This window comes from Myxocyprinus asiaticus, chromosome 9 (genome assembly GCF_019703515.2).
Source record: "Myxocyprinus asiaticus isolate MX2 ecotype Aquarium Trade chromosome 9, UBuf_Myxa_2, whole genome shotgun sequence".
NCBI lineage: Eukaryota > Metazoa > Chordata > Actinopteri > Cypriniformes > Catostomidae > Myxocyprinus > Myxocyprinus asiaticus.
In genome coordinates this window covers 43,629,256-43,643,298 of record NC_059352.1, presented here as the reverse complement: position 1 = coordinate 43,643,298, position 14,043 = coordinate 43,629,256, and the positions used below count along the sequence as shown (strand labels likewise).

General features: G+C 37.8%; 1 protein-coding gene across 1 annotated transcript; it reads right to left on the bottom strand.

Moving 5' to 3' along the window:
- Window positions 1-6,393: 6,393 nt before the first annotated feature.
- cep20 (centrosomal protein 20) lies at window positions 6,394-12,718 on the bottom strand. Its single transcript, XM_051707662.1, is given in 6 exon segments — window positions 6,394-7,353; window positions 7,470-7,584; window positions 12,010-12,094; window positions 12,257-12,433; window positions 12,436-12,453; window positions 12,691-12,718. Coding segments are annotated over 5 exon segments (414 nt in total). The 3' UTR covers window positions 6,394-7,353; window positions 7,470-7,478.
- Between the last annotated feature and the right edge of the window lie 1,325 nt (window positions 12,719-14,043).

Sequence of the window (14,043 nt, the reverse complement as noted above, 5' to 3'; positions counted from 1 at the left end):
TAAATGTATAAAGTATATAAGAAGTACAAATTAGTAATTAATTAATAAGTCATGTTATCATGTAATCCATCAAATTTAACTATAATCTTATTACACACATTTTAAAATATTATGTAATTCAATTACAAGTATTTGCTTAGAGCAATCTGATTATGTATCCATATTACATGTAATCCATTACTTCCTAACTCTGTCTGTGAATGGGTACTGTATAGTTAACACTTTTATGGCAGGGTTATTATAGTTTTGGATTTTTAATTTAGTTTTTATTTCTATTTTATATATTCAGTTTGTCAATCCAGATTGGTGTAGTTTTCACACTTTGTCTGTTACTTTTAGTTTACATCCAAGTTTTAGTATTTTATGGCTGCCAAAGTGTTTACTGGTTTCAGTTAAATATGTGTAACATCATTAAATTAAATGCTCCATACCATCACAATACCTGCCTCAGTGCCTCACCTGTGATATTGTATGTACTGTATACTACTGTATATTGTACAGTGCATCCGGAAAGTATTCACAGCGCTTCACTTTTTCCACATTTTGTTATGTTACAGCCTTATTCCAAAATGGATTAAATTCATTATTTTCCTCAATTCTACAAACAATACCCCATAATGACAACATGAAAGAAGTTTGTTTGAAATCTCTGCAAATTTATTAAACAACAAACACACACACACACACACACACACACACACACACACACACACACACACACACACACACACACACACACACACACGTACATAAGTATTCACAGCCTTTGCTCAATACTTTGTTGAAGCACCTTTGGTACCAATTACAGCCTCAAGTCTTTTTGAGTATGATGCTACAAGCTTGGCACACCTATTTTTGGGCAGTTTCTCCCATTCTTCTTTGCAGGACCTCTCAAGCGCCATCAGATTGGATGGGGAGCATCGGTGCACAGCCATTTTCAGATCTCTCCAGAGATGTTCAATCGGGTTCAAGTCTGGGCTCTGGCTGGGCCACTCAAGGACATTCACAGAGTTGTCCCTGGAGCCACGCCTTTGTTATCTTGGCTGTGTGCTTAGGGTCATTGTCCTGATGGAAGATGAACCTTCGCCCCAGTCTGAGGTCCAGAGCGCTCTGGAGCAGGTTTTCATCATGGATGTCTCTGTACATTGCTGCATTAATCTTTCCCTCAATCCTGACTAGTCTCCCAGTTCCTGCTGCTGAAAAACATCCCCACAGCATGATGCTGACACCACCATGCTTCACTGTAGGGATGGTATTGGCCAGGTGATGAGCGGTGCCTGGTTTCCTCCAGACATGACGCTTGCCATTCAGGCCAAAGAGTTCAATCTTTGTTTCTCATGGTCTGGGAGTCCTTCAGGTGCCTTTTGGCAAACTCCAGGCGGGCTGTCATGTGCCTTTTACTGAGGAATGGCTTCTGTCTGGCCACTCTACCATACAGGCCTGATTGGTGGAGTGCTGCAGAGATGGTTGTTCTTCTGGAAGGTTCTCCTCTCTCCACAGAGAAATGCTGGAGCTCTGTCAGAGTGACCATCGGGTTCTTGGTCACCTCCCTGACTAAGGCCCTTCTCCCCAGATCGCTCAGTTTGGCCAGGCGGCCAGCTCTAGGAAGAGTCCTGGTGGTTCCAAACTTCTTCCACTGGGACCTTCAATTTTCTGTACCCTTCCCCAGATCTGTGCCTCGATACAATCCTGTCTCGGAGGTCTACAGACAATTCCTTGGACTTCATGGCTTGGTTTGTGCTCTGACATGAACTGTTAACTGTGGGACCTTATATAGACAGGTGTGTGCCTTTCCAAATCATGTCCAATCAACTGAATTTACCACAGGTGGGCTCCAATCAAGTTGTAGAAACATCTCAAGGACGATCAGTGGAAACAGGATGCACCTGAGCTCAATTTTGAGTGTCATGGCAAAGCCTGTGAATACTTACGTACATGTGATTTTTTTTCATTTTTTATTTTTAATAAATTTGCAAAGATTTCTAACAAACTTCTTTTACATTGTCATTATGGGGTATTGTTTGTAGAATTTTGAGGAAAATAATGAATTTAATCCATTTTGGAATAAGGCTGTAACATAACAAAATGTGGAAAAAGTGAAGCGCTCTGAATACTTTCTGGATGCATTGTATATTGTCCATTTACTGAGTTTCTTGTCTCTATTTATTGTAAAATGTGTAAATGTTATACGCAGGGCAGCAGCAAGTGAGGAGAAAGGTAGGAACAATTCTAGGGGCGCAAAAAAAATAAAGTGTATTTTAAAAACAATTAAGGGGCCCAGGGCAATAAACAGTCAGGAGGCCCAAGTACCTTACTTTACGGCCCTGTTTGTATGTATTTCCTGTCTTATTGACTCTACTTAAAGTGTTACAGTAATGTTACATGTTTTGCAACATGGCTTCAGGGGACACTTCATTTCATACTATTTTCTGTTTCATACTGTAAGAAGTGACAATATGAAAACTTAATATAGACAACAACAACAACAACAACAAAAAAAAAAAAAAAAAAAACCTGTTCAGTTCCAATGTCTAGATACATACTGTAGTTGTAACTGCATGGAAGGACATTATATCAGTAATGAGACCTGACACTGTGTCTGAAGAAGAGGAGGGAATGGGAAATATGTGCTATATTAAAGCTGAGCTAGTGGTAGACAGTTCAGGGCAGAGAGTCTTCTGAGACCCTGTAAAAACTAATTTGGAGTGAAGTCATTCAGAGTAACTGTGGAGCTTTAAGGTTTGCCTACATCAGTAAAAAGATAGACAAAACCATTTTAATGTATATGCCATGGCATTACCACTGACGATGTCAGAAGCTGATTACAGTAATAAACTTTTTATGGTGTTTTGCTTACCACTGAAGATGCAAAAACAGAATAAATGACATGAAGTGAATGAAAGAGTTCAAATACACGTTATAACCACCATAGACATTGGGATATATCTATTGCATCACAGTCTTTTTGGAATTTATACACTAATTGTTTTGGGATAGCTGAGTAAGTTCTGGTAGTATCACTCAGTTATGGTGTACCTTTTAAATGCAGATGAGGGGGGAAAAAAAGCCCATTACTTTTAATGTTCATTTTGTGCCAACCCTGTTACATCATTGCAGTTTTGATGGTCAGAGGAAACATGGCTGATAAAAGCATTAACTAGTAAATATCAATGAACCACACCACATTTTTATAGGCAATATTTTTGTGATCTGTGTCAGTTTTTCTGTAAAAAAATAAATAAAATAAAATAAAAATATCACATTGAAAAATGTATTATTTCCCTCTATAACAGGGTTATAGGATTATTGATTTAACTACTGAGCTTAAACAAAAACCTCAGTTTGAACAATGTGGTCAAAAACGTTTGACAATGTCGTTTAAATATAACATGAAAAAATTAAAGAAGGCAACAGCATAAAACGGTAAAAAAAAGAGTGACAAATTCTGCATTCTGAAAGCTAAACTCTGGTAGAATTAGACAATGTGACTAAGTTCATATCCTGTTATTTATACAGTGACAAGAAAAAGTATGTAAACCCTTTGGAATAAGTTGGTTTTCTGTATTAATTGGTTATAAAATGTGATCATCAAAGTCACAAGTATAGACAAACACAATGTGCTTAAGCAAACAATACTCAAACAACTATAATCTTTCACGTCTTTATTGAACACATCCCATTAAACTTTCACGCTGCTGTGGAAAAAGTAAGTAAACCCTTGGGTTTAGTAACTGGTCATTCCTCGTTTGACAGCAATAGCCTCAACCAAGCGTTTCCGTTAGCTGCGGATTAGACCTGCACAATGTTCAGAAGGAATTTTGGACCATTCGTCCATACAGAACTGCTTCAGCTCAGCCAGTCTTATGTAAACGGCTCTCTTGAGGTCGTTCCACAGCATCTTTATTAGGTTAATGTTTGGGCTCTGACTGGGCCACTCCAAAAGGTGGGTTTTCTTCTTCTTCTTTTTAAGTCATTCTGTAGTGGATTTACTTTGATGTTTTGTGTCATTGTCCTGCTGCAGCACCCAACTTCTACTGAGCTTCAGCTGGTGCACAGCAACACTGACATTATCCTGTAGGATGTCTTGATAAACTTGGGAATTAATTTTCCCCTCGATGATGGCAAGTGGTCCAGGCCCGAAGCAGCAAAGCAGCCCTAAAGCATGATACTCCCTACACCATTACATGATGTAATCAAGTCGGTATGCGGTGCCCTTTTTACGCCATACATATTGCTGCATGTTCTTTCCAAATAATTCAACCATAGTTTCATCAGTCCACAAAACATTTTCCAAGTATTAGTGTTGTGGAATGTCAAGGTGGTCTTTGGCAAACTTCAAATGCGCAGCAATGTTTTTGTTGGAAAGGAGAGGCTTCCCTCGTGGTGTACTGCCATGGACACCATGGCTGTTTAATGTTTTCCGTATAATAGACTCAAGAACAGAGATGTTGACCAGTTCCAATGACTCCTACAAGTCTTTAGTTATCACTCTAGGGTTCTTATTTTTTTTTTTTTTTTTTACCTCAGTGAGCATTCTGCGGTCTGCCCTTTCAATCATCATGGTTGGATGGCCACTTTTAGGGAGAGTAGCCACAGTACTTAATCGTCTTCATTTACAGAAAATGTTTAAATGTGGACAGGTGAATATCTAAGCTCTTCTAGATAACTTTGTAATCCTTTCTAGCTTTATGCAAGGCAAAAATTTATTCTCCAATTTCTTTTTGTGAGGCATGATCCACATCAGCAGATGCTTCTTGCGAATAGCAAACTCAAAATGTTTGAGTGCTTTTTATAAGTCAAAGTAGCTCTAACCCACACCGCCAATCTCATTTCATTAATTGGATGCCAGGTTTGCTAACTCCTGATTCTAATCCATGAAAGTATAAAATATTTTGAGGGTCATATTTGAGTGTATATATTTGCCCCTGTTGGAACACAGTTCCAACGTAGCAGCAGGAGAGCAAGCAAATATTTTTGCGGCTCATATTTATTAAAAATGTTTCACATGATCTGTCTGTTGATGATAACCTTTTACGGGAAACCTTTAATTATGAGAAAATTTATCATGATCGCCCTACTTATTTGCCAACCCTAAAACTTTTGAGGCATATAATATTCCTTGCCATTGCCATGAATCATGACATTGCACTTTGAGAACTTCTTTCCTCAAATGTTGTGTTGTTGTGAAGTGAAAGAAAACAAAACATACTACAACACATCTGAACTGACACACACTGAATCATCTCAAGGAGTTTCTGAGTAGAGGCGCTTGAATCATAAAATCAAGAATGACCACAATACATTTTGGTAAAACTGGTAAAAAAATACTTTGCTCTTGTCAAATCTGAAGTGCTTCCAATAGAAACAGACAGTATAACAGAAGAGTGCTTTCAATTTAGAGAGAACAGATTAAGCCGGAAACTTTTGTTTAAATGCCATTTTCACAAGACAGGTTGGCTTTGGCAAAACAATAGGAAAGTGAGGAATGACAGCTACTTAAAAGAAAGAATGCTCAAAATTCATAGTTCAAGGACCTGGGGCTTCACTTAGAAATAGTCATCCAGGCTTGTTTTGGCAACTCTGTAGTGTACTGCCATTTAAAATGAACCTCAAAGCACTTATCTAAAATGATTATCTGACAATTTTAAATAGAGAAATTATCAAGAACTTCACTAAGTCTTTAAAAGGAATATTCCATGTTTAATACAAGTTAAACTCAGTCGACAGCATTTGTGGCATAATGTTGATCACCACAAAAATAATTTCGACATCCATAATTTTCTTTAAAAAAAGCAGAAATCGAGGTTACAGTGAGGCCCTTACAATGGAAGTGAATAGGGCCAATTTTTGGAGGGTTTAAAGGCAGAAATGTGAAGCTTATAATTTTAGTAAAGCACTTATATGAATTCTTTTGTTAAAAGTTATGTATTTATTTGGCTGTAAAGTTGTTTAAGTCTTTTTTATGGTGTTTTAGAGTTTATGGTGTACCGTTGTCATGGCAATGAAGTTGAAAAATTGGATATACCTTTACAAAGAAAAGTAAACAATTTTATCACACTAAAATCATGTTAACACGCATATTGTTTTCGTCTCGTGGCTACACTTTTTGAACATTTGAACTTTTACGGACAGGCCCCATTCACTTCCATTGTACTGTAAGTGCACTGTAACCCCGTTTTTTTTTTTTTTTTTTTAAAGAAAAGGAGGGTCAAGTCGAAATTTTTTTTTGTGTAAGGCAACATTATGCCACAAATGCTGTCAATTGAGCTTAACTTGAACTGAACTCGGAGTTTTCCCTTGAATATTTGCATTTTTCATCATTTATGTAACAAAACACTCTTCTTTACATTAAATATATACAGATAAATAAAAGGCTCTATTTACAGCAAATGTAAATTTAATGTTGCTTTTATTTTATTTTTTGAAATGCTAAAAAAACATCCAATTAATGTCAAGACTATTTACATACAGTTCATAAAAAACAATTGCTATATTATACTATATTGTAACTAAAAACATCTCTGTAATCCCATTATGTCTTATATCAGATGTGCAGCTGAAAAGTATGGAAGCCCATTCCACCACATAAAAAAAAACATAGTGCTTCGTTAAGTCAAAATTATGAGATACAAAGTCATAATTATGAGATGCTAAATCATCTTTATGAGATACTAAATCAAGATTATAAGCTAAAAAGCCAAAATTATTAGATAAATTATATCTCATAATTATGAGATAGTCAAAATTACGAGATACTAAATCATAATTATGAGATGATCTCATCATTTTTACTTTTTAAAAGTAAAAAATTATGAGATCATCTCATAATTATGATTTAGAATTTCAAAATTATTATTTAGCAACTCATATTAATGATTCAGTATCTCACAATTATGACTTTGCATCTTATAATTTCATCTGTTTATCTCAAAATTGTTTTGACTTAGTATCTCATAAATATAATTTAGTATCTCAAAATTATGATTTAGCCTCTCATAATTTCATTTTTTAATCTCCTAATTTTGACTTTTAGTCTCAGAAATATGACTTTTTTATCTCATAATTATGACTTTGTATCTTATAATTTTGATTTACCAAAGCACAATTATTTTTGTGGCTATGTGGCAGAAATGGGATTCCATAGAAAAGTGAAACTGAATTGCTTTTGGATTAAGCCATACAACTGATGCCATCAATACAAAAATAAAATAAATAAATGCACTCAATATCTAAACCCAAACTAAACTAAACAGAGTATTTTGGCCCCTTTAACACCGAAATGGTGCCTTAACTGCTTAATATAATTTCCTCCGGTGAGTGTTGCCTCTTAGAAACTGGAAACACAACAGGCATCTGAAAGTGAAGAAACACATTATAAACCAAAAATTCAAATTTACAGAAAAGAAAATGAAAAAGCAAACTCATGCTCATTGACATGTACTTATTTGATTAGTTTTCCTCTCACTCACCTATTCGTTTTATGACTCTTTTGAAGGCACCGTTACTGAGCTTGTTAGGAAGAGTTTTCCTTTGTTCTCTTCCTTACTGCTAAGGAAATGATGGAGCAAACCATACAGCAGAGGCCTAAAAAGCAACAGCAAGACATGGAAGTGCAAAAGCAAACATGATTAAAGACCCCAATGAAATGTCTTGACAATCCAGTGTTGATGCATTTCCTAAACACTCCAATTTAGACAGTGGGAGCTGTTGTACAAGATGGAAATGGATGCTCTTAACTGTTTGAATGAAACCCAAGCCATTGGTTTGCTCAAACATTCCTTAGAGGCCAGCTTTATAGTTTTCAATGTGCACTCAGTAACTTTTGTCTTTGTGTCATCTTGGACTTGACACTGACACCTTAGCGGCATGGATGCAGCATCATTTAAAATCAAACGTTTTCAGTTTCAGATGCCATTGTAGAAATGTACTATTCACAGTCAGCAATGATTACTTTAATCAATGAGTGAAAGTGTCAAATACAGCGTGTCAAATATAGCGTTAGCCACTTTAATGTGGCATTTTATTATGGACTGTGATACTGCAGTGCTTTCAATTTCATTTCTGAGGAAGGAAGGACAATGGAAAAAAAAAAACTTTTATTCTGGTAACAATGCCAATCTCTAAACCAGTTACTACCTTGGTCTATTTGCCTGCTTGCTAAGTTATAAGAGTTTTCACCATTTGATTTTATCTGATATGACTAGTAATTGTAATGTCTTATGTCATCATTGCCTAACTTTTGTATCGCTATTTATTTTAAAACAACTGTTTTCAATAAGTCAAAACAACAGCGGAAGATATGCTACTTACCTGCTCATAAGACATATTTTCGGATATCCACCTCTTTCTTCCTTTCGTTATTTATTTATTTATTTTTTGAGGGAAGGGGGCGAGTTTTGTTGTCGTTAGTGACATTCGCTCTGATAAGATGATCACCTGTAACCATGGTTACTCCTCAAACCATCAGATTCATCCACGCAGAAGAGCAGAGTTGAAGTACAACTCACGTAATTACCAAAACACTGTTCCTCCGTAAGTAACATGCAGTTTTATGTTTCAACCGCTAGAGGGCCAAAATTGCATATGCTGCATCTGAAATCACTCACTTGTTCACTCATTCACTATTTCCTATACAGTGGATGTCTGTGAGTGCCCTACATCAGGCAAGGAGTGAACAGAATGAGTGAATTCGGACGCTGACGTATACAAGGAGCATCGGAGAGAGCGCTGGAGGTGACACAGGAACAACTTCGACACATTTGTAAATTTTTCTTACATTTAGGATAATAATAATAATCATAATAACAACAATAATACTTGTTATTCTTACAGAATGGTATAAACAATAAATCTTCACTCTGTTTGTCAAGTTGAATCCGTTATTATTAAAATATTAATATTGTTAAAAACTGCCAACATTAATAAATTCATTTGTACAAGCGTACATTATTTAATTCATTTTTATTATTTTACCATGACACTCTCTCATCTTGACAAACTCGGAAGCATTTCTGAGCACCGAGAAGAAATGACATGCGCGTAACGCCCTCACGCGACTGTAATACAATACTAAAGTTATTAATAACACCCACTGATTATTAGACAAATACGTACATGTGATAAATGAATATCTGAATAATTTCCACTGTGCACAGTCTACTGAGTTAACAATATCACCTCAGTAAATTAGTGGATAAATAAATCATGTATAAAAAAATGAATAAATAACAATCAAATATTTCTACTATATAATTAAATTGTTCAATTTATCTGCATGATTTTGGATTGCTATATTTTATTATGTTAATTTTAATCAAGTTTTGATACAGTTGAAGTCAGAAGTTTACATACACCTTAGCCAAATACATTTAAACTCAGTTTTTCACAATTTCTGACATTTAATCCTAGAAAACATTCCCTGTCTTAGGTCAGATAGGGTCACTACTTTATTTTAAGAATGTGAAATGTCGGGGGCCTGGGTAGCTCAGCAAGTAAAGATGCTGACTGAGTCGCAAGTTCGAATCCAGGGCGTGCTGAGTGACTCAGGCTTCCTAAGCAACCAATTGGCCTGGTTGCTAGGGTGGGAAGGGTCACGTTGGGTTAATCTCCTTGTGGTGGCTATATTGTGGTTCTTGCTCTCGGTGGGGCATGTGGTGAGTTGTGCGCGGATGCTGCAGAGAATAGTATGAGCCTTCACATGCGCTAGGTCTCCGCGGTAATGTGCTCAACAAGCCATGTGATAAGATGCGCAGATTGACTGTCTCAGAAGCGGAGGCAACTGAGATTCATCCTCTGCCACCCGGATTGAGGCGAGTCACTGCGCCACCATGAGGACTTAGAGCGCACTGGGAATTGGGCATGCCATATTGGGGAGAAAATAAAATAAAAAAAACAACAAAAAAAAAAAAACAATGTGAAATGTCTGAATAATAGTAGAGAGAATGATTTATATCGGCTTTTATATCTTTCATCATATTCCCATTGGGTCAGAAGTTTACATACACTTTGTTAGTATTTGGTAGCATTGCCTTTAAATTGTTTAACTTGGGTCAAACGTTTTGGGTAGCTTTCCACAAGCTTCTCACAATAAGTTGCTGGAATTTTGGCCCATTCCTCCAGACAGAACTGGTGTAACTCTGTCAGGTTTGTAGGCCTCCTTGCTCGCACACATTTTCAGTTCTTCCCACAAATTTTCTATCGGATTGTGGTCAGGGCTTTGTGATGGCCACTCCAATACCTTGACTTTGTTGTCCTTAAGCCAATTTGCCACAACTTTGGGGGTATGCTTGGCGTCATTGTCCACTTGGAAAATCCATTTGTGACCGAGCTTTAACTTCCTGGCTGATGTCTTGAGATGTTGCTTCAATATATCCACATACTTTTCCTTCCTCATGATGCCATCTATTTTGTGAAGTGCACCAGTCCCTCCTGCAGCAAAGCACCCCCCACAACATGATGCTGCCACCCCCATGCTTCACGGTTGGGATGGTGTTCTTCGGCTTGCAAGCCTCACCCTTTTTCCTCCAAACATAATGATGGTCATTATGGCCAAACAGTTCAATTTTTGTTTCATAAGACCAGAGGGCATTTCTCCAGAAAGTAAGATCTTTGTCACCATGTGCACTTGCAAACTGAAGTCTGGATTTTTATGGCGGTTTTTGGAGCACTGGCTTCTTCCTCACTGAGCAGCCTTTCAGGTTATGTCGATATAGGACTCGTTTTACTGTGGATATAGATACTTGTCTACCTGTTTCCTCCAGCATCTTCACAAGGTCCTTTGCTGTTGTTCTGGGATTGATTCGCACCAAAATACATTCATCTCTAGGAGACAGAATGCGTCTCCTTCCTGAGCGGTATGATGGCTGCGTGGTCCCATGGTGTTTATACTTGCGTACTATTGTTTGTACAGATGAACGCAGTACCTTCAGGCGTTTGGAAATTGCTCCCAAGGATGAACCAGACTTGTGGAGGTCTACAATTTTTTTTCTGAGGTCTAGGCTGATTTCTCTTGATTTTTCCATGATGTCAAGCAAAGAGGCACTGAGTTTGAAGGTATGCCTTAAAATACATCCATAGGTACACCTCCAGTTCAGTACACCTCCTATCAGAAGCTAATTGTCTAAAGGCTTGACATAATTTTCTGGAATTTTCCAAGCTGCTTAAAGGCACAGTTAACTTAGTGTATGTAAACTTCTGACCCACTGGAATTGTGATATAGTCAATTAAAAGTGAAACATTCTGTCTATAAGCAATTGTTGGAAATTTTACTTGTGTCATGCACAAAGTAGATGTCCTAAACGACTTACCAAAACTATAGTTTGCTAATATTAAATCTGTGGAGTGGTTAAAAAAATTGTTTTAATGACTTCAGCCTAAGTTTATGTAAACTTCTGACTTCAGCTGTATGTCAGAAAGTAAAACTTTATAGCCAGCGTGAAATAAAACATTGCAGGAATGAAATAAAGCTGGAAACTGCCATCTCCCGCTCTCTCTCCCTGCATGTCAGTCCTCCTCGTGTTGGATTATAGGCAAAAAAGCGTCGGCGAGTGTACATCGACTGTACACTCTAAATCAAATTGCATTGTGGGTAAGAATGAGTGAACAAATATAGAGAACGAGATGTAGGGAACGAATTCGGACACTACTACAAAATGGCTGACACCCAAAATAGTGCACTATATTGTGGATGGGGGCAATTTCGGACACAGCAATAGTGCAGCTTTAAGGGAGTAGTATTCTGCTGGTCATGTGATCATAACATGGCTGCCCCCATGTGCGGACCCTCTACATGTAGAATAAAACAACTTTTATAAGGTTACTGATATGACTGGAGTCTTAATTTTAATGTGGGTGGTCATGATTTCCTACATTGCAAAATTACAATTCATGTCTTTAGGAGTTAAACTTTTTTTAATGATGAAAAATGTACTGAGTGCACCTTTAATATGAACAAGTGGTTCACCAAGTGGCTTATGATTTGTGAGGGAGTTCTTCACAAATCATACTTACACAGCTTTGGCGCTTGCATCTTCAGTGACATTGAGCTCATTGGCCATGAACTGACGGTCCAGGGGAACTTCAGGCTGACTTGATTCTGAAACACATTGGACATATTAAAGACAAAACCATTGCAAAGCTGTTGTTTATAACCAGAATAATTTTCGGAGTTTGTTCTTACATGAATTCATTGGTAAGTACATAATATACTAAGGATGACAAATATATGGTCCTCCTCCAGCAGGGCTGGTCTGTTCACCTGCGGTAAGCACTGATGCAGTGTATCGATACTTGTTGAACTCCAGGTATTCTCGGATTAGTTCATTGATCAGCAGGTTCTCGTGGGACAGCGGCGGGCGCGGTGCGGTCTGATCGTCCAGCGCACTGAACACTTCTGCCCGAATCCTCGCCTTCAGCTGCCCGAGGACCCCCCGGCCTCCAGCGTCTCTCTCAAAGCTACAGATCATTCATTTGAGATAGAGAAAGTGACTTGGCTGCTACTGTACACAACAACAGTGTAGAGATTCGGTTGTTCGGTTAGGAATATTATTTTGATATTTTCTATAACATTTCTTAATTATAACATGAATATCGAACGAGGATCAAACATGATCAAAATAACACATTTTCTAAACTATTATGACATTGGAACAATGACACGGTATGTTACAAGCTTTTTGATAATCAACTCACCGCGTTTCAACTCTGTTATGGATGCCATTGCAACGCTTTTTTTGCACTTCACGGACGCGTCCGCTAGAGGTCAGTGTGGCTCTTACTACGTACAGAGTTGGTCTATTGCTTAGCCTGTCCACTCTTCACAGTTCCCAAGTACTGTTATATGAACCACCCGAAATTGACTGTAAAGTGAACTAGAGATCCATTCTTTTGGACTTTAGGCTAAAGTAGTCCTAATATTTGTAGTAGTAGCAGTAGCAGCAGTAGTAGTAGTAGAAGTAGTAGTAGTAGTAGTAATAATAATAATACTATAGGTAGTAGTGTTCCATAAATTTCCCAAAACATTACATTAGTACAATAATAAGTATAGTACATGATATTTAAAAAAAAAAAAAAAATTCCTTTGTATATATTGTGTTTTACAATACTGACCTCAAGACTTGCATAACATTGCAAAAACTGAACCTTTTTTTTATTTTTTTAATTTTTTTAGATTTTCTCCCCTTTTCTCCCCAATTTGGAATGCCCAATTCCCAAAGCACTCTAAGTGCTTGTGGTTGCGTAGTGACTCGCCTCTATCCGGGTGGCCGAGGACGAATCTCAGTTGCCTCCGCGTCTGAGACTGTCAATCCGCGCATCTTATCATGTGGCTTGTTGAGCGCGTTAACGCGGAGACATAACACTATTCTCTGCGGCATCCACGCACAACTCACCACGTGCCCCACCGAGAGCGAGAACCACACATTATAGCGACCACAAGGAGGTTACCCCATGTGACTCTACCCTCCCTAGCAACCGAGCCAATTTGGTTGCTTAGGAGACTCACTGAGCTACCCAGGCCCCTGCAAAAATTGAACCTTAAACTTTTAATCATTAAACCTTGAATGCTTTTTAAATGTAATCAAATGCTGTTTATTTAATTTTATTTACCACTGATACCATTGAGGGTAGAGTCACATGGGGTAACCTCCTCGTGGTCGTTATAATGTGGTTCGCACTCGGTGGGGCGCGTGGTGAGTTGGGCGTGGATGCCGCGGAGAATAGCGTGAAGTCTCCACACACGCTATGTCTCCACGGTAACGAGCTCAACAAGCCACGTGATAAGATGCGCAGATTGACGGTCTCAGACGCGGAGGCAACTCAGATTCGTCCTCCGCCACCCGGATTGAGGCAAGTCACTAGGCCACCATGAGGACTTAGAGCGCATTGGGAATTGGGCATTCCAAAAAAATAAAAAATAAAATAAAAGTCCCATGTTAGAGAAGACATTATATATTTATTCTTATTCATATTTAGTTTTTGCCTGATACAGATATTTCTTACTTTTTATGGAGGGCCAAATGACTCAAAATTAAACAAATATTTTAA